Source organism: Vulpes vulpes, chromosome 13 (genome assembly GCF_048418805.1).
Source record: "Vulpes vulpes isolate BD-2025 chromosome 13, VulVul3, whole genome shotgun sequence".
NCBI classification, from domain to species: Eukaryota; Metazoa; Chordata; class Mammalia; order Carnivora; family Canidae; genus Vulpes; species Vulpes vulpes.
In genome coordinates, this window is record NC_132792.1 from 35,692,387 (window position 1) to 35,717,463 (window position 25,077).

Below are 25,077 nucleotides of genomic sequence, written 5' to 3' on the forward strand. Positions count from 1 at the left end.
CGGGATCGAATCCCACGTCGGGCTCCCGGGGCATGGAGCCTGCTTTTCCCTCTGCCTATGTCTCTGCCTCTCTCTCTCTCTCTGTGACTATCATAAATAAAAAAAAGAAAAAAAAAAAGAAAAAAAGAAATGTAACTACTTCAATGAAATGAAATGAAATACTGCTTTGTTCAAAACTTTTTTTAAAAATATTTATTTATTCATGAGAGAGAGAGAGAAAGAAGAAGGAAGGAAGGAAGGAAGGAAGGAAGGAAGGAAGGAAGGAAGGGAGGGAGGGAGGGAGGGAGGGAGGGAGGGAGGGAGAGAGGCAGAGACACAGGCAGAGGGAGAAGCAGGCTCCAAGCAGGGAGCCCAATGCGGGACTCGATCCTCAGTCTCCCTGGGCTGAAGGCAGCACTAAACCGCTGAGCCACCCAGGCTGCCCTTGTTCAAACTTTAGCAAGTTTGCCACTATTTCAGAAAATGGATGTCACCAAAATGATGTCACAACACTACCACTTGTGGTATTGTATACAGACCTGCATGAGTCTATCTGTATCAGCCACATTCACAGTAATAATATGTACCTGACTACTTCATTATGTCTTCTTCTAACATAGTCGTGCATGCCTGAACATTTAAATATATGTTGAAATAACTTATTATCTCTTGAATTATATTCCTTTAATCCTTTATAGTTTGAGATATTGGGGTGTCTAGATGGCTCAGTCAGTTAAGTGTCTCATGATCCCAAGGTCCTGGGATTAAGTCTCACATCAGGCTCCCTGCTCAGCAGGGAGTCTTGCCTCTCCCTCTGCCCCTTCCCCATGCTTGTGCTTTCTCTCTCTCATGTTCTCTCTTGCAAATAAATAAATAAAAATCTTTTAAAAAAAGACATTAGATACTTTTGAAACTATATATGTGGATTATATTATTTTTTATTTTCACTTCAGGATAGTAAAGGGGTATTATAAAATATTTGTTATAAAAGGGCACTGCCATATTGGGTGAATTTAGGATGCTAAGAGTGAAAAGAAAGGCTTTTATGACTGAAGAGAGAAGGAAATGACTTTGGGTCCAACAGGATTGAAAACCACTAATGTAAAGATAATAATAAGACTGTGGTCTACAAAAAGAGCAGGGGCAGAGAAGGTAGGGCAAAGGAAGCATAAGCCTCTTTTTCACTCAGCTTTTAAGTTTCCATACTTCTGAGGAAACATGCCTTTACTGTGTCCTGTCTCAGGTTTTTTCCATTTCAGAGACCACCCCCGCCACACACACACTGTCCTGAACTATGCACTATCTACTGGAAGTGATTAAAATACTGGGACCTAAAAGGAACATTAATAAACAGCCACTGCCACCACAGCTCCCCATGAGCCTTCTGAACCTGCCAGCTTCCACACAGTGAGGTCATCTTCACTCTCAATCCTGATACAGAACTCTGTGGTACAGATCACCCTTCACCGGCAAAAGTATTTTTCAAGAACTCTTACCTCAGTAGTAGTTCCAAAATCAGCAGATGGGCTGCATGTGCTGGTATCTGGAGGAGCTGTGCCTACACTGCTTCTCACTGGAGAACCAGGGACTGGCCCTGCCATGGTTTCTGGATAGGCTGAAGAAGGACTGAGATTGCCTCTCCTCTGAATCTTATTCCAGACCTTATTCACATTATCAGTTAGCTCATATAAGAGCTGCACCTGAGCAGAAGGAAAAAAAAAAAGGGAAAATAAGCCTTTCAACTTCGAATCACAATTAACTAAATTATGACATGTGAGAAAAATAAAACAAAGTTCAGGGAAACAAGAATATACGAAATAAGAATCTATAAATGTACCACTGATCATGATATTATATCATTATCTATAATCTATGATACATAATCATATATAGTTATACATATGATAATGAATATTTTGATAAAATGATAAGATATACAGAGAAAATTCATGTAACAGGTTTACAATTTTAAGTATTTTATCATGATTTGAATTTGAAGGAGATATAACGAATTTATACATGAAGTCTGCCACATATTCATACTGTGATATTTTATGAGCAACTTAGCATTTTTGTGGGAAAACCATGTTACTATAGTAATAATGTTAATAAAACAGCTTATTATGGGACAGTGAATTACTTTTAATATATGACCAATAGAACAAACACAAAGAAATGCCTCTTAAGCAGAGGTCAGTATCAGAATTAGATAACAAATATATACTAGTAAATACGATTATTTAATTACATAATTACCAGTCTTATTTCTAAATGATTTCCACATTTAAATTCTCCTTACTTTTCTGAGGAATAAACCTGAAACAAGATTTCCTGTCCAGCAAAATGAAGTGAAAAAGGATGACATAACATAGAATAGTAAAAGGAAAATGTTACATATGAGACTTTGCTATAGATAAAGAACATAAACTATCCAAACTACTATTCCCCTTGGATTTGTCATTCCAATATTTAGAGAAAAAACTGTTTAACTTGCACATTGTTTGACTGAGTTCTAAGATATTTACATAAGATTTCATAAATAAGCATTAATCACAGAATTTGTATGACAACATATTGCAATATACTGCATAAAACAAATCCAAGGAAAAAAATGCAAACAAAATATATAAGCAAATCCACAGCTGGATACCATATTCTGCTTGCCATTAAAAAAAAAAAAAGTGAAATTCTCATATTTATAAGAAGTTTCAGCCCCAGGACACATCCAGATGATAAAGCTGGCTTCTTATGTGGGCAGAACAGATGCGTAAAAACACTGTTGTCAACCCTTATTTGATATAAAACAGTACTTGGGTTACAGTTTTCTCTTGTTTTATGTGTGATGAAGCCTCAAATCTCAGGTTATGGTTCTTCTTGTTTAAAAAAATAATCTAATGGCTAGAGATCTTACAAAAAAAAAAACCTCTCAAAAAAATTTGTGTTCAAATTCTTTTGTCCTTCATAATCAAGAAAAAGTTCTCGCTAAAAAGAAACAATTTTGTTGCAAACCATATTTTGAAAAGAGATTATTTCACTTTTTCTTAAACTATTAAAACTGACAAGGAAAGCATAAATGGAAGAAAACAAGTTCTAAATACTTCTAAGGGCATAAGGTTTATTTACGAGAACTGATGCTTTTATTGTCACTATTTTTTATTTCCTTTAACTATTACACTTAAATAATTGTGTATGAATGTCGCTAAGTACATTCTGTAGTTAATGTACCAAGTAAACATGGACATAAACTTTAAACATTTATAGTTTCAAAGGAGAAAGTTACTATCACAGAATTCAGACTTGCCAAATTCAGAGGTTTTTTTAAAAAAAAGTAAAACAACTTAAAGATAAATGTTCAACTCTTATCTTTTAAGCTGTCCTAAAAACTACACCAATTCAGGCCACAATGAGCAACCATTACCCACCTATTCAAATGATTAACATTAATAAGCCTAACCATGCCAGTAATGACAAAGATGTGGAACAACTGAAACTCATTTACTACTGATGGGAAAGCAAAATTTAGACTACAGTTTGGTGGTTTCTGTAAAAGACAATATGTATGTCTTACTTACATACCTACCATATGATTCAGCCATTTCACTCCTAAGTGTTTCCCCAAGAAAAGTAAGTCTATGTCCACACAAGGAACTGAACACAAATGTTTATAGCAGTTTTTCTGCAGTAATCTACAACTGGAAAAAAAATCTCAAATGTTCACCAATAAGTGGATAAACAAAATGAAATATATCCATACAACAGAGTGATATCTATCAATAAGAAATCAATATGAATTCATGAAAAACATGTCTTAATCTCAAAATATTTATGCTGAATGAAAGGTAGGGGGAAAAAGAGCTAGAGACACAGACTACAACTGTATGATAATATGTATATAGTACCATAGCAAAATGACAATCCATAATGACAATCAGTAGTCGCCTGGAATGGGGGAAGAAGTGAAATGGAAGATAACAAAGTAGCATAAAGAAACTCTTGAGGATGATGGATGGATGCATTATTACAATTCTGAGAATGGATTCATGGGTTTACATATGCAAATCTTATGGCATTAGACAATTTAAATATGTGCAGTTTTTTGTATGTAAGAATATTCCAGTAAAACTTTAAAAATCTCTAAGAAATGAGTACTATGTGAGGCAGCTTTATGTATATGTATGAAGGTTACTGAATATCAATAATACCTTGTATGCCAAATATTTACCAAATAACAAAAATGTAGTATTTTACTGTTTAAAAATTAATTTCACATGTACATTATAACCAACCATAAAGGAGACTTAACTGGACTGGAGAGGCTGAGAAAATTCTCAAGGCGATATATTTCTGAATGGTAGACACAATTTAAGTGGATGCAAAAGGCCATTCGAATCATCAGACTAGCAAGAGCAATAGCCAAGTACAGGAAATGATATAGGGGCAAGGAAAATTCTATCCAGTTAGGCAGGAAGGACTTGTTGCAGAGTGTTAGGAGAGAGAGTCAGAAGAGGAACGATAAAAATAGAAGAATAAACCATGGATATACAATTTCAATGGAAATCAAGCAGGAATGGAATTTCAACAAATAATTACTAACCCATGGTGAACACCAAAGAGTCCTAAGTGAATACAAATTTTAAAAGGCTAGCTCATTTGGCATGCAGGTTATTATTAATCATTAGAACTGTTTGAAAAAGAAAACCAAAAACCAAAAACCAAGAGTTTTTGCCAAAAATTTTTTTAAAAGCTTTTTCATATAAAGCAATAACCCTTACCCAGTCTGATTTTGCTTAAAGATAAAAATGAAAATCAGGGGCTCAAAAAAATTAAAAATTAGTGTTACTAGAATACAAATTCAGTTTTGTCTAAACACAATGATATATACCTAGACAGTGATGGCCAATTCTACTGCCTTTCTGACAACTGAACATAATTTATAGCAATAAAAACTATGAATAAATACAATAAAAAAGCAGCACAAACTCAACTCATTCTTTCTCCAGTTCTACATACTTACAACCCAAAAATGCAAAGATGGTTTTACATTCCTAGAAATGCCTTAAAAGAAGACAAAATCTATCAATTTATTGGCTAAGGGAAAATTGAAATTTTACATACTAAAAACATGATTCTCCAGGCTCTTTGAATTTTAGAATAAATACAGTTTTTAAGGCCAAAGAGACTAGTGTCTAAAGACACTAAAGAGAACTGGCAACGTTGGTAAAACAGTAAAGTTAAAGGGAAAGGTTAATGAAAATTACCCCTAGAAACAAAAACTCTGAATATTCCACTGGGTTAAATATTAATACTAATGCCCTTGAATGGCAATGAGTTCTAGGAACTGCATAGTAGTTTAGTTCACCATAGTTGATACACAGATCTACAATAGTATCTAAAATGAAAATGAATTTATTATAGGCATGCCCTATGTACAGAGCTTACATTTCATTTTAAAATTTATAAACCACTTGAAGGTTTTGTATCTAAGCAATTATGAATCTAATTAATTGATATACCAGTATCAAAACTTCTGATATCACCCTAATAAACAAAAAGAAATGATATTTATGAAGGAATTTTTTCCTTAAAATGGAATCAAGATTTTTATATATTGGCTACAAATCAATACTCTGCAAAGCTTCTGATAACATATGCAAAATTTGATAGGTATATACACTGCTCATAGCTTTAATCAAATTCTCAAAGAAGTCCACGGCACAAAAAAGAACAAGAAGCGCTCTCTCTCTCTCTTTTTTTTAAATTTTATTTATTTATTCATAGACACAGAGAGAGAGAGGCAGAAACACAGGCAGAGGGAGAAGCAGGCTCCATGCAGGGAGCCCGACGTGGGACTAGATCCCGGGTCTCCAGGATCACACCCCAGGCCGCAGGCGGTGCCAAACCGCTGTGCCACTGGGGCTGCCCAAAAACTAAACAGATGGATTAGTGAGAAACTACTAAAAAAAAAAAAAAAAAAAAAAAAAAGTGACTTTAAGTCATTATCTTAAAAATAAACAGTAAATTTTAGGATGCATGTGGATGTCTATATTTTAGGGGCCCACAATACTACTAATAAGGTAGGATACCCAGAAAATAAAAATAGATCTATGGATATATTTCATCAAGAAAAATTAAACATTTTTGGTAAACAATGCCATCAAGGCAAATTAACTACATTACAAACACAAGGTTTATATTTATAGAACCTAAGAGGTTCCTAAGGGAAGCTCTTCAAATTATTAAAGAAATTTAATTTAAAAATTGGGTAAATGATATAAATTATCAACTCATAAAACAATTTCATTGGCCAATAAACATTCAAAAATTGTTCCTTATTAATAATCAGGAAAATACAAATTAATGTAAATAATATGAATTGTCAATTCACAAAAGAGCAAATGCAGTGGCTAATAAACATTTAAAAAGATGCTGAAACATCTGGTTTCATTTCCTTTCAGCATGAGAGCCATCCTTTAGGATTTCCTGTAGTGCAGTTCTACTGGTGATAGATTCTCATATGTGAAAATGTCTTTATTTAGTCTTTATTCATAAACATGTATTTTGTTTTTATATTTAGAATTTTGGGTTGAGAGGCTGTATTTTTTTTTTTATTTTCATGATTTAAAGATATTGCTTTTCTGAACTTTACTTATACTCAGGAGAAGTAAGCTAACAATCAAATCCTAGTTCTCTTGTATGTAATATGTCATTATTCTCAGGATACTTGCAGGATTTGCTCTTATCTGTGGCTTTCAACAGCTGCATTAAAATCTGTGTAGGCATGGCTGCCTTCATGTTGTACGGGCCAAGGGCAGGCCACCCCAATGGGTCACTCTGACATGAAGATTATACTGAATTAAAAAGCAATCAAAAATAGATTCAGGATAAGCTCTTTACTTTCCCCACAACTGCCTCAAAAAATTTAGGTAGAGGACTTGATCCAGGAAGAGAACTATCACCACAAAAAACTACATTATGATATGAATGAGTTATGGTAGACAGGGAGGAACCTAGAAACGCCTGTTTGATCAAATGTCTCTATGTCTCATGTCTATGTCTCATGTTTCTGAGTGGACCAGTAAACAAACATTAAATTACTAAACATTTTTTTTTTCATCTTCCAATAAATTGCATTTTTGTTGTTTCAGGTTTTTATTTAAAATCTAGTTAGGTAACATATAGGGTAATAGTGGTTTCAGGAACAGATTTTAGTGATGCATCACTTAAATATAACACCCAGTGCTCATTACAACAAATGCCCATCAACAAATTGGCCCACTCCCTACTTCCATCCCTCCATCAATCCTTAGTTTGTTCTCTATAATTTAGAATCTCTTATGGTTTGCCTCCCACTTTTCTTCCCCCTACCCTCATATTCATTTGTTTTGTTTCTTTAACTCTACATATAAGTAAAATCATATGGTATCTGTCTTTCTCTGACTGACTTCTTTCACTTCGCATAATACACTCTAGCTCCCTCCAGGTCATCCCAAGTAGCAAGATTTCATTCTTTTTGATGGCTGAGTAATATTCCAATGTGTATGTAATGTTCCATTGTGTATGTATACACTCACACCACTTCTTCTTTATCCATTCATCAGATGATGGACATTTGGGTTCTTTCCATAATTTGGCTATTGTTGATACTGCTGCTGCTATAAACATCGGGGTACATGTGTTCCTTCAAATCAGTATTTTTGAATCCTTTGGGTAGGTACCTAGTAGTACAATTGCTGGCTCATGGGGTAGCCCTATTTTTAGATTTTTAAGGAACCTCCATACTGTTTCCCAGAGTGGCTGCACCAGTTTGCATTCCCACCAATAGAGCTAAAGTGATCCCCTTTCTCCACATCCTTGCCAACATCTATTGTTTTTTTGTTATTTTAGCCATTCTGACAGGCGCAAAATACTATCTCATTGTAGTCTTGATTAGTATATCCCTGATGATGAGTAATGTTGAGTATCTTTTCATGTGTCTGAATTAGCCATCTGGATCTCTTCTTTGGAAGAATGTCTGTTCATGTCTTCTGCCCATTTCTTAAGTGGATATACAAGTTCTTTATAGATTTTAGATACTAATCATTTATCAGATATGTCATTTGCAAATATCGTCTCCCATTCTATAGGTTAGCTTTTAGTTTTGTTGATTGTTTCCTTCACTGTGCAGAAGCTTTTTATCTTGAATAAGTCCCAATAGTTCATTTTGCTCTTGTTTTGCTTACCTCCAGAGTCATGTCTAGCAGGAAGTCACTACAGCCAATGTCAAAGGCATTACTGCTGTTGTTTTCCTTTAGGATTTTGGTGGTTTCCTGTCTCACAGTATCCAGAGGGAGTCTGGAAACCTATACTAAAGTAACCACTCCTGAGAAAGAGATTTACTTGGAGTCTTTCTTTTCTTTTTAAAGTAGGTTTCATGCTCAGCATGGAGCCCAACACAGGGGTGATCAAGAGTCTGACACTCAACCAACTAGGCCACCCAGTTTTTTAATCTTTAAAATTTAGGTTAATCTGGCACACAAAGATATAAAAGAGTATTAAAGCTGGTAATAATTAAACAGAAGTTGGTTTATGAGGACTTATGAAGACAAAGTTGAATTAAATGAATATAGTAAGAATTATTACATTGTTGAGTAAGGGATTCTTGAAAGATGAGGTTCATAGGGCCTCAGTTTAATTCTCAAAAATAAAAGGTCTTGGCATTTGAGGAGTAACAGCAAGGAGGCCCTGGAATCCAGGTGATGGAGGTAAGGACAAAAAGAGGAAGTAGACATGAGAAGGAACTACCAGACCAAAACTAAGCTCTATTTAGGTGATGACTTTGCTTAGAACCAGTTTATATTTAAAAACAACAACAAACCCTGAGCTCCATTCCAAGTAAAGTGGATATCTAATAAAGATATTTGAGAGCTCTAGGTTTAAGCCACATACATCACATTTAATAAGAGTCCATAGAAATCACAATACTATTAAGTATCTCAAAGTAAAAGAAACTTTTTTAAAAAGATTAATAGTGGTTTCCCAGGTTAAACAATAATGGTAATAAAATTCATTCTCAGCTAGGACAGCTACGGATATCCAGAATATGTAGAGTAGGACAATCCTCTCAAGGCTAAAATGATATTCATAAGTTTCTAAAATAGAAGGCCTCTAGCAGTTAACTCCAAGTAGTAGTTGGCTATCATATAGGGATTAAGCTACTACAAATATAAATTATGAATACAAAAATTTTTTTCTATTTTCTCTAGAAGTTTCTTATCTCCTTTGGTAATTTGTTCTTAGGATCAGTCTCTCCTCCTTCTCTCCCTTCTCCATGCAACAAGGAACCTTTGTGTTACAATATAGAGGTCCGCATACTCTAACATTTTATATATATGTAATTTTTATATATAAAGATAAAAAATACATAAACATTTTATATCTATGTAATTATACTATACTCTTTTTTTGTCTTTCTTCACGTGGCATGGTGATTACAATATTCATACATGATGCTGCATTTTATCAATAATTCAGTCCTTTTAATGGCTGAGTAGTATTACATTGTAGGATAGGCCATAATTTGTTTGATTATTCATCTACTGATAAACATTTGGGTTGTGTTCCGTTTGGGGCTATACAAATAAAGCTGCCAAATACTATGTATGAAAGTCTCCGCAAGCACATATATTTTTGTTTGTTCTGAAGAAAAACTTAGGGAGGAACTACCAGGTCATAAGCTAAGTGCAAGTTATTCTTTTTCAGGAATTTCCAAGTTGTTTCCAAAGCTGTATAATTTTAACATTCCCAGCAGCAGAATACAAAGAGTTCTAGATGGTTCACAATGTTCATCGTTTTTATTTTAGCCAATCTAATTGATGTATAGTGGATTTTCTATTCATGCTTTAATTTGTTTTTCCCTGACAAATAACGATGATGACCACTGCTTCATGCACTTAATGACTAGTGACATCTTCTGTGGTGAATGTCTGTTGAAGTCATAGCCCTGGGGTTTGTCTTCATGTTTGTTTGTTTTTGTTTTTGTTTTTTTTTAACTGTTCTTTGTTGTCACATTACCCAGCAGAAAGCATTCTTTAAATATCCTGGATAACAGTTTGACAAATATTTTATTTTTTAAAGATTTTATTTATTTGAGGGAGCACATGCACAAACAAGCAGGGGGAGGGAAGAAAGAGAAGCCAGACTCCCTGCTGAGCAGGGATTCCCAAAGCAGGGCTCAAGCCCAGGACCTTGAGATCATGACCTGAGCCAAAGGCAGGCACTAAACTAACTTAGCCACTTAGGCAACCCTTGACCAATATTTTACAAAACACTTTCTCCGAGGAATGCCTGGGTGGCTCAGTTGGTTAAATATTTGGCTCTTGAATTCAGCTCAGGTCATGATCTCGGAGTCATGGAATTTAGCCCTGCAATGAGCTCCCTGCTCAGCAGGGAGTCTGCTTGAGGTTCTCTCTATCCCTCTTCCTTTGCCCCTCCCCAAACTTGCGCACACTTGTGCACACGCTCTCAAATAAATAAACCTTTACAAAAAAAAATGTTCTCCTAATGTATAGCTTTCTGCTATCTTAATGTGTCTTTCAAAGAGAAAATGTTTTTAAACTTGACTATGCCCAGTATCAAGATCAATTTGGAGAGCTCCCCTTTGGACAATATTGACCCATCCAATCTATGAACAGATGTATTTCTCCAGTTAGGTGTTCTTTAAATTCTCCTAGCAATGCTTTCTGGTTTTCAAGGTCAAGGACTTGGACATCTTTAGTTATATATCCAGGTACCAATATAAATGGAACATATTCATTTCATTTTCTAATTGTTTGCTGCTACTATATAAAAATATAATTGATTTTTATTCATGACTCTTGTCTCATCTCTACAACCTTGATAGTTTTATTAGTTCCAATAACAGGTTGTTAATTCTGATAGGATTTTCTAGAAAATATTTTATCATAAAAAATAGAAAAACCTTTACTTCTTTTCTTATGTCTTTTTATTTCCTTTGTTGGGTTTATTGGAATGGCTAGGGCATTCAGTATGATACAGAGCAAGTAGCAAAAAGAGGCTTTCAGGTTTTTTTCATATTTTAGTGGAAAACAATTCAATTCAGTATGATAATTGAGTAGGATATTTGATTTCCAACACATATCCTTTAATAGTTTGAAAAATTCTTTAATATTTGTAATTTGCTGAGAGTTTTTAATCACAAATGGGTGGTTAAATTTTGTCAAATGTTTACCTGTATCTATGGAAATTATCATAGGATTTTTCTCAACTCTCAAGAATAGTGAATTCTACCAAATGATTTCTGAATATTTTTTTTTAATTTTTTATTTATTTATGATAGTCACAGAGAGAGAGAGAGAGGCAGAGACACAGGCGGAGGGAGAAGCAGGCTCCATGCACCGGGAGCCTGATGTGGGATTCGATCCCGGGTCTCCAGGATCGCGCCCTGGGCCAAAGGCAGGCGCCAAACCGCTGCGCCACCCAGGGATCCCAATTTCTGAATATTTTTTAACAGAATTTTCTGAATTGATTCTCCAATTTTTTAAAAAGATTTTATTTATTTATTCATGAGAGACAGAGAGAGAGAAAGAGAGAGAGAGAGAGAGAGAGATAGAGAGAGAGAGAGAGGCAGAGACAACAGGCAGAGGGAGAAGCAGGCTCCATGCAGGGAGCCTGACGTGAGACTCGATCCCAGGTCCCCAGGATCAGGCCCTGGGCTGAAGGCAGTGTTGAACCGCTGAGCCACCCAGGCTGCCCTGATTTCTGATTAAACCAAACTCGAATTTTTGAGATGAATCCTACTTTATTATCATTTATTAACATTTTTAAACACTGCTATATTGATTTGCTATTTGGTTAAGAATTTTTACATCTATTTTCATGAGGGATATTGATTTCTAATTCCTTCTTTTGTAAAGACTTTTTCCAGATTTGGTAATAGGATTATACTGGCTTCCAAAAATAATTTGGGAAGGAATCCTTTATATCTCTGGGGAAAAAAACTGTGAAAATTTCCTATTTTTTTCCTTGAATATTTGACAAAATTCAACCATTTGGGCTTTAAAAGTTCTCTTTATAACCTGTTTTGATATCACATTTCCTTTATAGATATATAAGGATATTCAGATTTTCTATTCTTGTATCATTGTTTATACAGCTATTTTTCAGTATAAAATTTCTATTTCATCTAAATTGTTAAATTGCTGGCATAAAGTTGTTCATATTCTATTATTCTTTTAAAATCTATAGGATCTGTGTGATAATGCTCCTCCTTCAGTCCCTATATTGGTAATCTGTATATTATCTTTCTCTCTCTCTCTCTCTCTTTCTCTCTTTTTTTTACTGTACCAGTCATCGCTGTTTTTATCTTTATTATTTTCATCCTTCTACTTATTTTGGGTTTATCTTGTTCTTTTCTTAGCTTTCTAGAGTAAAACGTTAAATGAATGACTTAAGATCTTTCTTCCTTTATAATGTAAATATTTAAAATTATATTTTCAAAAAAATTAAAAAAATAAAATATAAAATTATATTTTCCTCTGAAGACTATCTTACTATATTCACCTTTTTAAATTGTCATTCAACCAAGATATTTTCTTATGTCCAAGTGATTCTGCCTTTGATTCATAATTTTGAAGTGTATTTATTGTTCAGATATATACAGATTTTCTATAGTTTATCACCAATTTCTAATATATTTTGACTATGATAATACCTTTTGATCTCATTAACAAAATGAGACAATGTACACCTGAAAAAAAATGTGCATTCCATATTTGTTAGATACGATGTTCTATAAATGTCAATTAGATCAGGGTGAGTTCGCCATATTTTTCATTCTTCTGTATCTCCAATTATTTAATTTTATCTGGTTGCTTTATCAATTGCTGAGAAAGCCGTTATAAAACTTCCTACTATGCCTGTGGTACTTACTTTTTGTATTTTCTATATCTCCATACTTAACTTTTCATCTAGGTGTTTTATATTTGCTGAGACAGACTGTATAAAAGTTCCTACTATGTAGTACTGAATAGATCATCTGTTTTTTTTTTAATTCTAACCATTTTTATTTCATTCATGTCATTATTTCTGGTAAATAATGTTTTCCTTATGTTAATCTAACATGAAAATAAGCAGGACCAGCCGTCTTATGCTGTTCTCCAACAACTGTTATCTGTTTCTTAATATTTCAAGTGCTTCCCTTTTAAGCAATATATAACGGAGTCTTGCTCTATAAACCTTTGACTCTTAATAGGAATAGCTGGATGGGGGGTCAGCAAACTTTCTGTTAAAGGACAGATAGTAAATATTCTAGGTTTTGTGAGCCATACTGTTTTCCGGTGCTCCTACTTAATTCTGCATAACAGCAACCTCAGACAAAATGTAAAAAATGGGTTTTCGGCCTGCAGGCTTTAGATTGCTAACTCGTGGTCTAAACACTCCTACTTAAAATCATTAACACATAACATCAGTGGGAAGAATAGCTTACCTCCATTATTTAATTTATTTACATCACAAGTTTTTATTTAAATACTAGTTAGTTAACATACAGGGTAATAATTGGTTTCAGGAGTAGAATTCCTCACACAAGTATTCTCCTTAATACCCATAATCCATTCTGCTCATCCCATTTCCCCCCACCTCACTCCAACTCCGCTCCATTTATCCTCAGTTTGTTCTCTATAGGTAAGTGTTTCTTATGGTTTGTCTCTCTTTATTTCCCCCTTCCCCTATGTTCACCTGTTTTGTTTCTTAAATTCCACATACATGTGAAATCATATGGTATTTCCCTTTCTCTGACTTATTTTGCTTAGCAAAATAGACTCTAGCTTCATCCATGTTGTTGCAAATGGCAAGATTTCATTGCTGTTTCTATCTTCTGTTTTGAAACTCTGTTACCATTTCTTGACTTCTTTAGATAATTTGAATATTTTTTTGGTATTCCATTTTAATACATCTGCTGGCTTTTTGGCCTTTTCTCTTTCTATTTCTGCATTTTATTTTCAGTAGTTATTTTAGGAGATTATAATGTATATTGGGAAACAGTTCATAGTCTAGAGTTTACATTATACCATTTCACATGATATTTGGAAATCTGGCAACCATTACGTCTCTTTAATCCTCCATTAACTAGGCAGGGAGAAGGGGAGAAAGAACGATGGTATCAGTAAGGAGGCTCTATAAAATATGAAATAATATTGTAACTCACTTGAAAAAACACACCCTAAGAACTGGCTTCATTAGTGGCTTATAACCACTGCTGCAGGGATAAACATATATTTATCAATGCTGACCTGTCGGATCCAATACCTATCTAAAACAATTTTTTTAAACATAATTCAAATAGTATTCAACACTGACAATCTATGTAGAAAGTATATCATAGTCTGCTTAAGGTTAAAGAAACAAGTTAACTTAGGTAATCAATAATTTGTATAAATCTGGAAGACTGGAATTCATATTAACTTAAAACACTATAGGGACACCTTGATGGCTCAGCAGTTGAGTGTCCGCCTTTGGCTCATGCATGATCCTAAAGTCCTGGAACGGAGTCCCGCATCGAGCAGGAAGCCTACTTCTCCCTCTGCCTATGTCTCTGCCTCTCTCTGTGTCCCTCATGAATAAATAAATAAAATCTTAAAAAAAAAATTGTAACACTACAAAATTCAACACATTTGGCCTATACCAACTGAAATGTTATGGTTTTAGCAAACTATATTTCTCAAATAGTAAACAGTCCTCTTTTTTTTTTTTAAATATGTGTTGAGCAAAAGAAGTCTGGTTGAAAATTATATTTGATCATGTTAATAGACTCTTCCCGTCTGATAATAAAGTAGTCCTTCAGTGTTTAAACACTTTACATCTGCAACTGATTTCATTCTTTCAGCCAAAAGATGCATTTATGCTGCCACCATTACATTTTCAGAAGAATTTAAATTACAAAACTTGAGAGAGCTTCAAAGCAATACTTATCTAACCATGCTGATCTTGACGGCTCTGTTAAAAATAATTTAGGACACTAAACAGAAGAGAAACCCTTTACAAAATTGATAACAATTGTTCATAAATCCTATTATTTTAAATTTCCTTTCATAAATCAAATATACTAACCTGAGGATTTGAACATTTTATTTGAAGTGACTCTAGGTCAACATGGAGACAGACAACAAATGAATGCCTTGTATCAGGTCCTGTAGCAAGTAGTTTTTGAGATGTAACAGCTAGAGTAGAGGTACAACCCATAGGTTCCACTAGGCAAAATGTCACTTGTTTTCCAAAAAGAGTATACATGCTGAAATGATGCAAGTTGATAGTCCAAGGAAAAGCATTACCTGGTAATAAGAACAAAGAGAGTAGTGAAATAGTCCTATAAAAATACAGTTGTCTTTTATACTTTTTTATTTATGTATCAAGTACTAATTAATTAATATAAAGTATGAGGTAAAACCATTTTTAATGCAGCTATAGATAAAGTACTTTGTGAAATCATTTTAAATTTAAGTTCAATTAGCCAACATATAGTGCATCATTAGTTTCAGAAGTAGTTTCAATAATTCATCAGTTGCATGTGAAATGATTTTTAAAAATATACTCAGTATTGAAATACTTATTAACATTTGTTCTTGAGATGCCAACTAATGCAAAATAGGTTCTTATGACAGTTTGACTTTGCAATTCTACTAGAACTTGTAAGTATATCTATTGCAGACATCTTTTTAAGTAGCTAAATTATTTTTAAGCAAATTGAAAATACTTATTTTCTAATTAGAAAAGTACTAGTGCCTCACTGGAAATAAATTAGAAAGTATATAAAGAAAAATCAGAACCAGTCCTAAACAAACTAGTAAACATTATACAAGAAGAAAAATCAAAAATGTCAAAATCCTGCCACTCCCAATAATAACTATTAACTAATATTACCTTCAAGTCTTTTTTTTCCTCCACTGTGTTGGATATGCCTATACAGTTAGAAGCAAGTATCACACTGTACTTTTACATTCAGGTTATTTTCCAATGACAGTAAAAATACAAAGTAAATTACAAGCTGCATCATAGTACACACACACACACACGGAATATAAGCAATCATTTGAACTATGAATGGTGATATTAAGTAGATGCTACAAGGTAGACTCTTACAAGTTTGAATACTCAAAATGTATGGACCAAATATAGTTCATAAGATTAAAATTAGAATCTTGGAAATTGAGACCAAAATACTAGAATATATCTAGCTATATAGTAGGCCATAATTTCTTGACTGGAAACAATGAAAATTGCATAATATTATGTGGTCAGCACTGTGGTACTCTGCCTGTCTTAAGATTTAAAATATTTGCCCTCAAGAAAGAATGACAAACATTAAATCATCTGTAACTAATTCTAAAATTATTTTAAAAACTACACAAAGTTCCATGCTATTTTACAAAATAAACTCTGCCAAATTTGTCTTAAAATATTCTGGAATGATTTCAGGTTATATATTTAAAACTCGAGCTACATATAATTTTTCAAATTTGACGTAATCCAAGAAATGCTAAAAGGTGGGTATGTTGGATGAAGAGCACCAAATTTAAATTTGTTAAATGAAGAATAAAATCCTGATATTAGTACTATCTCCAATGTGTCCCTGCTTCTCCTTTGGAATGAGACCAATAAAGTATAATTCATTTTATCATATTCTAAGACTTAAACAGAATCTTTTAAAGCAATACATTATATCCATTTATTTAGTCTGCAGATTGTCTTTTAAAAAAGCACACTCTACATAGAAGCTGAGATCTTAACTTATAATGACAAAAATTCCCACAATTAATCATTGTGAAAAAAAATGATCAAAACATAGCAAATCATTAGCTGCATATGTATTCCTTTTACATACATGTTCACACAAAATAAAAATACCTTATCTATTTATAGCACTAGGAATATAATGTTCTAGGGACTCCCCAAAATATGTTTAGGCATCCATAGCAGGCCAGAACCATGAACCATGAGACCAGTATTTTATTTTAATTCTAAAGTTCTAATGCTGTAACATGTTTTATTTCAGATAAAACTATTTCTGGCAGAATTTTGAAATTTTCAAAGAATCTAAAGAACAAGAAAAAAATGAAAAACAAAACTTACAATATCATTTCTGTGTGAATTTGTGAAAACTCTCTTGACAGAGAAAATGATACCAATAAAATAATGATCATGAAAATGACATACACTGATTTGATTCAGATTTAAAAATTTGAAAGAGCATGAATATGACTGAGCTATGGGGAAAAATAAATATATAAAGGAAACTCAGTAAGATTGTGGGCTTCATGTGTCAAAAATGAGGAAGAGGGCACTGGAGTTCGTCAGGTAATATTAATTGACAACTGAGAGAAATTTTTAAAAGTATACAATGTGGATTTCCTTACATTGTATGACATGTTGCTGACTTTGCACAATACTTAGAAGGAGACGGTAAAAAACTTGTTTTAGAAAACAAAGAAAACAATATATATATTATATACACAATATAATATTGGAGATACTCTCACTTTCTTTTTTTTGCTTTCTTAACCTTAATTGTTAACTGTCTTCAGAAGTAAACAAAAAAAGTATTTTCTCTTCCTTATTTTTTCCATTATGTCCCACAGTCCAGTATGACTCAGGCACCTTCTTACTTCAAATATGAATTGGTATAACAGAAATATTTTACTATCTACTGTGAGATTAATACTTTGGAGACAGATACACTATATTCTGCAAATATAAACAAGCCCAAACCGCTAACATTGTTTTCCCAAACCACTTAGCACTTAATTGATTTAAGACAGTTAAGGTAAAGGGTTAATTCTAAGTCATGTTAAATTTAGTAATAGGTACTTTCAAGGAATGAGGCATTAAAAATAACATGAATATAACCAATTTTCTGGAAGAGAGAAGCCAAAATGCCTAGAAAAGAGGTAAATGAAAATGAGTAACCCACAGATTTATTTGCCCTGCAAGTGAAATTCTAGATTTGGAACTTTATTATATTAACTCAACACTAAAAAAACCAAATAATTGACAATTAAAAACAAGCAGAGATGGGATGACTGGGTGGTTCAGCAGTTAAGTGTCTGCCTTTGGCTCAGGGTGTGATCCTGGAGTTCTAGGATCAAGTCCCACATCGGGCTTCCTGCGTGGAGCCTGCTTCTCCCTCTGTGTCTCTGCCTCTCTCTCTCTCTGGGTCTCTCATGAATAAATAAATAAAATCTAAAACAACAACAACAACAACGAGCAGAAGACCTGAACAGATAGTATTCCAAAGAAGACATACAAATGACCAACAGAAACGTGAAAAAAATGCTCAATATCACTAATCATCAGGGAAATGCAAATCAGAAGCAGAAATAGATATCACTTCACACCAGTAAGAAAGGCCAGTATCTAAAAGACAAGAAATAGTTCACGGGTGGTGAGGATGTGGAGAAAAGGGAACCCTTGTACAATGTTTAGGGGAATGCAAACTGGTGTTGCCACTACAAAAAACAGTATGGAGATTCCTAAAGAAAATTAAAAATAGAGTTCACTTATGATAATTCTACTACTAGTTATTTACCCAAAGAAACAAAAAACACTAATTTGAAAAGATATATAAGCCTCTCTATTTACTACAGCATTATTTAAAACAGTCAAGATATTAAAACATGCACATTCTAAGAAAAACAAAACAGGGGTGCCTGGGTGGCTCAGTGGTTGAGCATCTGCCTGTGGCTCAGGTTGTGATCCCAGGGTCCTGGAATCGAGTCCCACATCAGGCTCCCCAAAGGGAGTCTGCTTCTCCCTCTGCCTATGTCTCTGCCTCTCTCTGTGTCTCTCATGAATAAATAAATAAAGTCGTAAAAAAATAAACTTTTTTTCTTTTTCCCCTTCTATTCCCTTTGTACTCCCTTCTCCTCATCATATGTATATGTTGTCATGTTTACATCTTCTTATTAATAATTTTCTAGTGTCTAATTATGGCCATTTCTTTTCCACCTAAAGAAGACTCTTTAAAATTTCTTTTAAGGCTGGTTTAGTGATGATAAACTCCTTTATCTCTTGTTTCTCTTAGAATCTCTTTATTTCCCCTTCAAATATGAATGATGATCTTGTCAGGTAGAACATGTCTGAACTTAAATGACAATCAAATTAATATAGACTACTATTTACTTAGGATGTTATATAAGAAATTCATGGTAACAACAAACTTAAAACCTATGAGAGCTACACAAAAGAATGAAGAGAAAGAAAGCCAAAGATAACACAATAGATACTCATCATTCACAAAGGAAGAGAGGAAAAAGAAACAAAGAACTACAAAACAACCAGAAAACAATTTTTTTAAATGGCAGTAAGTACATACCTACCAATAATTACTTGAAATGTAAATGGCCTAAATGCTTCAAACAAAAGACATAGTGTGACAAAATGGATAAAAAACAATACTTATCTATATGCTGTCAACAAGAGACCTATATGCTGTCAACAAGAGACACACCTCAGACCTAAGACACATATAGACTAAAAGTGAAGGAATGGAAAAACATTCACCATGTTAATGTAAGAAGGAAAAAGCCGAAATAGCAGACAAAAGACCTTTTTTTTTTTTTAAAGATTTTATTTATTAATGAGAGACACAGAGAGAGAGAGAGAGAGAGAGAGAGGCAGAGACACAGTCAGAGGGAGAAGCAGACTCCATGCAGGGAGCCCGACGTGGGACTTGATCCTGGGTCTCCAGGATCAGGCCATGGGACTCGATCCTGGGTCTCCAGCATCAGGCCCTGGGCTGAAGGCGGCGCTAAACCGCTGAGCCACCAGCGCTGCCCGACAAAAGACTTTAAAACAAAGAGTGTAATAAGAGACAATAAAGGCATTACATAATGATAAAGATATCAAACCAATAAGAGGATATAACAATTTTAACTATATACTGACCCAACACTGGAGCACCTAAATGAATATAGCAAATATTAACAGACATAAGGAGAGAAACTGATGGGTACATTAACACTCCACTTTCATCAATGGACAGATAATCCAGAAGAAAATCATTAAAGAAACAATATGTTTGAATGACACACTGGACCACATGGACATAACAGATATATACAGAGCATTTCATCCAAAAACAACAGAACACATTCTTTTCAACTGCACATGAAACTTTCTCCAAAATCACATACCAGGCCATAAAACATCAATAAATGTAAGAAGACTGAAACGAGAAGGGGAAGCAGGAGACAGATGCACAGTCTTCAGTAACAGTTTTGAGAAGACAGCACTTGACCAAAGCCCATTTGTGGATGGCCCTTTTCATCCCAAACTGCATCTTTACTGCAAAGGGCCTGCACATTTCCATGTGCATTTTGTGAAAGCTCTTTGTATAGATCGGCCCTGTTTTGTTAATATATGTAAACATCACGATTATCAAAATAAACATTCCTTTCAAAATGCTTTTAATAAAAGACTCAAATCATACCACACATCTTTTCTTATAATGATATGAAACTAGAAATAAACTTAATGAAAACAAAACTGCAAAAAACACAAACACATGGAGATGAAACAACATGATATTAAACAACCAATTGGTCAATGAAACAAAGAAGGAATTAAAAAATGCATGGAGATGAATACAAATGAAAACACAAAAGGTCCAAACTCCAAAAGAAGAGGCATCTATACTGGTAAAGAAGAAGTTAAACTGTTACTGTTTGCAGATGACATGATATACATAGAAAATTCTAAACACTTCACCCAAAAACTATTAGCATAGATTAATTCAGTAAAGTGGCAGGATACAAAATTAATACCTACAAATGGCTGGCATTTCTATACAGTAATAACAAAGAAAGTGAAAAATTAAAAAATCCACCATTTGCAATTGCACACACACAAAAAAACACCTATGAATAAACAACCAAGGAGGTGCGAGATCTGTACTCTGAAAACTATAAAATACTGAAGACACTGAAGACAACAAAAATACAAACAAAAATATTCGACGCTCATAGATTGGAAGCATTAATATTGTTAAAATGTCCATATTACCTGAAGCAATCTACAGATTCAGTTCAATCCCTATCAAAATACCAATAGTATTTTTCACATAGTTAGAAAAAAGAATAACGAAATAACTAGAACTACAGAAAATACAAAAAGCCAAAACAATCCTGAGAAAGAATAACAAAGCTTCAGATTTCACAATACCAGATTTCAAGACATGCTACAAAGCTGTGGTTATCAAAAGAGTATGGTACTCACACAAAAATATACACAAATAGTCCAAAAATAAACCCATGCCTATATGGTCAATTAATCTATGATAAAAGAGGCAAGACTATACAATGGGGAAGACAGTATTTTCAATATATGGTGCTGGGAAATTGGACAGCTACATGCAAAAGAAAGAAAGTGGACTACTTTCTAACACCAAACACAAATATAAACCTTAAATGGATTAAAGACCTAAAACCATAAAAACCCTAGAAGAGAGTACAGGCAGTAATTTCTCTGACGTTTGCATAGCAACTTTTTTCTAGATCTTTCTCTAGAGGCAAGGGAAACAAAAACAAAGTAAATTACACGGACTACATTAAAATAAAAAACTTCTATACAGCAAAGGAAACAATCAACGAAGCTAAAAAAAGCAACCTACAGAATGGGAGAAGATATTTGCAAATGACATATCCAAAAAAGGGTTAGTATCCAAAATACAGAAAGAATGTATATGACACACACAGAAAATGAATAATTCAATTAAAAATGGGTGAAAGACCTGAATAGACAGTTCTCTAAAGATGACATCCAGATGGCCAAAAGATACATGAAAAGATGCTCAACATCACTCATCATCAGGGAACTGCAAATCAAAGCCATGATGAGATGTCATCTCATACTTGTCAAAATGTGTCAAAAATATAGGAAACAGGTGTTGGCAAGGATGTAGACAAAAAAGGAACCTTCATATGCTGTTGGTGGGAATGCAAACTGGTGCAGCCACTGTGGATAACATTATGGAGGTTCCTCAAAAAACTAAAAACTAAAATACTATATGATCCAATAAGTTCACAATTGGGTATTTATCCAGAGAAAAGAAAACACTAACTCAAAAAGAATATGCTACTCTATGTTTACTGTACCATTATTTATAAGAGCTAAGACATGGAAGCAACCTAAGTGTCCATCAACATATAAATGGATAAGAAAAATGTGGTGTCCACATGCACATGTATGTACATACACACACTGTAATATTAGCCATAAAAAAGAATGAGATCATGCATTTGGACATAATGGATGGACATAGAGGGTATTATGATAAGTGAAATAAGTCAAAGAAATAAAAGTGCCATATGATTTCACTCATATTTAAGAAACAAAACAAGGAAACAAAGAAAACAAGACAAATACAGAACAGACTCTCAAATACAGAGAACTGGTAGTTGCCAGAGAGGAGGGTGGGAGCAGATGACATAGATAAAGGGGATTAAGAACAATTTTTTTTGTGAGGAGTACTGAGTAAAGAACAGAATTGCTGTATCATTATACTGTATCACTGAAACTAGTGTAATAACATTGTTTATGCTTCAATTATAAAAAGGAAGAAATGAAAAACTTAGAGCCCAATACCAGATTCAAGGAGGTCTAAGGAAAAATAAGATTATGAACTCATTAATAGAAGACCTATCAAGGCACTTGGGTGGATTAGTAGGTTAAGTGACTGACTCTGTTTCAGCTCAGAACATGATCTCAATATCATTAGATCAAGCCCTGCGTACCGCTCCACACTCAGCATGAAGTCTGCTTGGGATTCTTTCCCTCTTCCTCTCCCTTCCCGTCAGCCCTTCCGCAACTTGTGTGTGCACTCTCTGTCTCTATCTCTCTCAAATAAGTAAATCATAGATTTTTTTTAAATGGAGGACATATCAATAGAAATGATCCAACATGAAAAAAAAATGAAAAATTAACAAAAACTTAAGAGACCTGAAAAACATCAAGCATACTGATAAAAATGTAACACAAGACAGGAGAGAACAGAGGAAAGAACAGAGAAAAGAACAGAAAAATATTGGAAGAAACAATGGTTAAAGAATCCTAAAATTGATTAATAGTGTTAACAATAACATCCAAATAGCTCAACCAAGCCCAAAGAGGATGAATACTAACACATGAGATTCAATATAGAGAATATTAATATCAATTACATTAATCTAATTAATTAACATTAATTAGATTGATATATTCATCTCTTTAACATAGAGACATGGGTGAAAACTAAACAACCAGAGAAATTCCTGAAAGCAGAAAAAAAAATTACATATAGTAGAAAACCAACACGATTAAAAGCTGACTTTTATGTAAAATAATGGAATTCAGAAGACAGCACTATCAACATATCCAAATTACGGAAAGAGCCCAAATGTCCATGGACTGATGAATGGATAAAGAAGATGTATGTATGTATGTATGTATGTATACATACATAATGAGATACTACTCAGTCATCAAAAAGAATGAAATTTTGCCATTAGCAACAAGAATAGAGCTAGAAAGTATTATGCTATGTGAAATATGTCAGAGAAAGACAAATACCATATGATTTTATTCATATGTGGAATTTTTTTCACATGTGGAATTTAAGAAGAAAAACAAATGATCATGTAAGATACAGAGGCAAAGCAAGTAACAGACTCTTAACTACAGAGAATACACTGATGGTTGGGGTGGTGGGGAGGTTGTGTTAAATAGGTGATAGGGATTAAGGAGTATACTACTATGCCAAGCACAGTGTTGTGTGTTGAATCACTAAATTCTACACCTGAAACTAATATTACACTGTATGTTAACTAACTGGAATTTAAATAAAAACTTAAAAAAAAGAAAAGGACCTAAGTGGGGAAAAAAAGAAGGTAGTGAAAAATCATATTCAAATACAAGAAAGAAAATAATAAATTGTCAAGGCAAAAACCCTATATCCAGAAAAGTTATATTCCAAATATTAAGATGAAATAAAAACAATCTCAAATAGGATAAACAAGGGCTGAGAGAACTCATCACTAGCAAAGTGCCATATGAGAAGTACTTAAGAATACTTAAGTAAGTCCATAGGTATTAATTCAAACAAACCCACAGCAAAAAATGAAAAGAACTAGATATGACCAACATGTGGGTTAATATGAAAGCCTATAAATGTATTATTTCCCATTTCTCTTTAGTTTTTTAAAAGGCAATTGATTATATACAGAGCAATAAATAAAACACCACTGGTGGGTTAGGATTCATGGAAATGCAATCTGTGTGAACAGAATGAGGCAGAAAATAGAAATATGTTAGAACAAATTTTCTATAATTCACAAAAATTAAGTTAAAATATGAGTTAGAGTGTGATAAATACAGATGCATAACATAATCCCTAGAGTCACCACTGAAAAAGTACACAGTAAAAAAACTGATGGAGAAAATAAAATAGTACACTAAAATACACATTTAAAATAGAGGAGGGGGGATCCCTGGGTGGCTCAGCAGTTTAGCACCTGCCTTCGGCCCAGGGCGTGATCCTGGAGTCCCGGGATCGAGTCCCGCATCGGGCTCCCTGCATGGAGCCTGCTTCTCCCTCTGCCTGTGTCTCTGCCTCTCTCTGTGTTTCTCATGAATAAATAAATAAAATCTTTAAAAATAAATAAAAATAAAAATAAAATAGAGGAGGTAGTAAAAGAAGGTCAGAGAAACAAAGTAAAAATAAACAGACAACAAAAAGCAATGACCAATTTAAATATTTATTTATTTATTTATTTATTTATTTATTTATTTATTTATTTATTTTGATAGAGAAAGAGAGACAGAGGGACAAGCAGATGAAATGGTTCACAGATATTAGAAAGATATATAGAAATTTTCAGAGAATCTACATTAAAAACAACTAGAACAAACAGGTTCGGTAAAATCCCAGGATATAAGGGAAATATACAAAATTATACTTCTATATGAAAATAAGAATATGATTCTATTCACAGCAAGTTCAAATAAATTCATTTTTAAAACTTAACAAAGGAACACAAAGCATGTGAGACACAGAAATCTGCAAACTACTGCTGA

At 33.6% G+C, this 25,077-nt stretch overlaps 1 protein-coding gene across 24 annotated transcripts in view; it reads right to left on the reverse strand.

Moving 5' to 3' along the window:
* The window catches only part of VPS13B (vacuolar protein sorting 13 homolog B), a 727,825-nt gene that overhangs the window by 339,707 nt on the left and 363,041 nt on the right, over nucleotides 1–25,077 (reverse strand). For all 24 annotated transcript variants that reach the window (XR_011996562.1, XR_011996561.1, XR_011996560.1 and 21 more), the window contains 2 exons: nucleotides 15,085–15,305; nucleotides 1,476–1,679 (listed from right to left, as the gene is read on the reverse strand). Coding sequence is in view for 19 of the 24 variants with exons in the window: in XM_072734208.1 (XP_072590309.1) it covers nucleotides 1,476–1,679; nucleotides 15,085–15,305 (425 nt within the window). In the remaining 5 variants the exon portion in view is untranslated. The remainder of the gene's footprint in view (nucleotides 1–1,475; nucleotides 1,680–15,084; nucleotides 15,306–25,077) is intronic.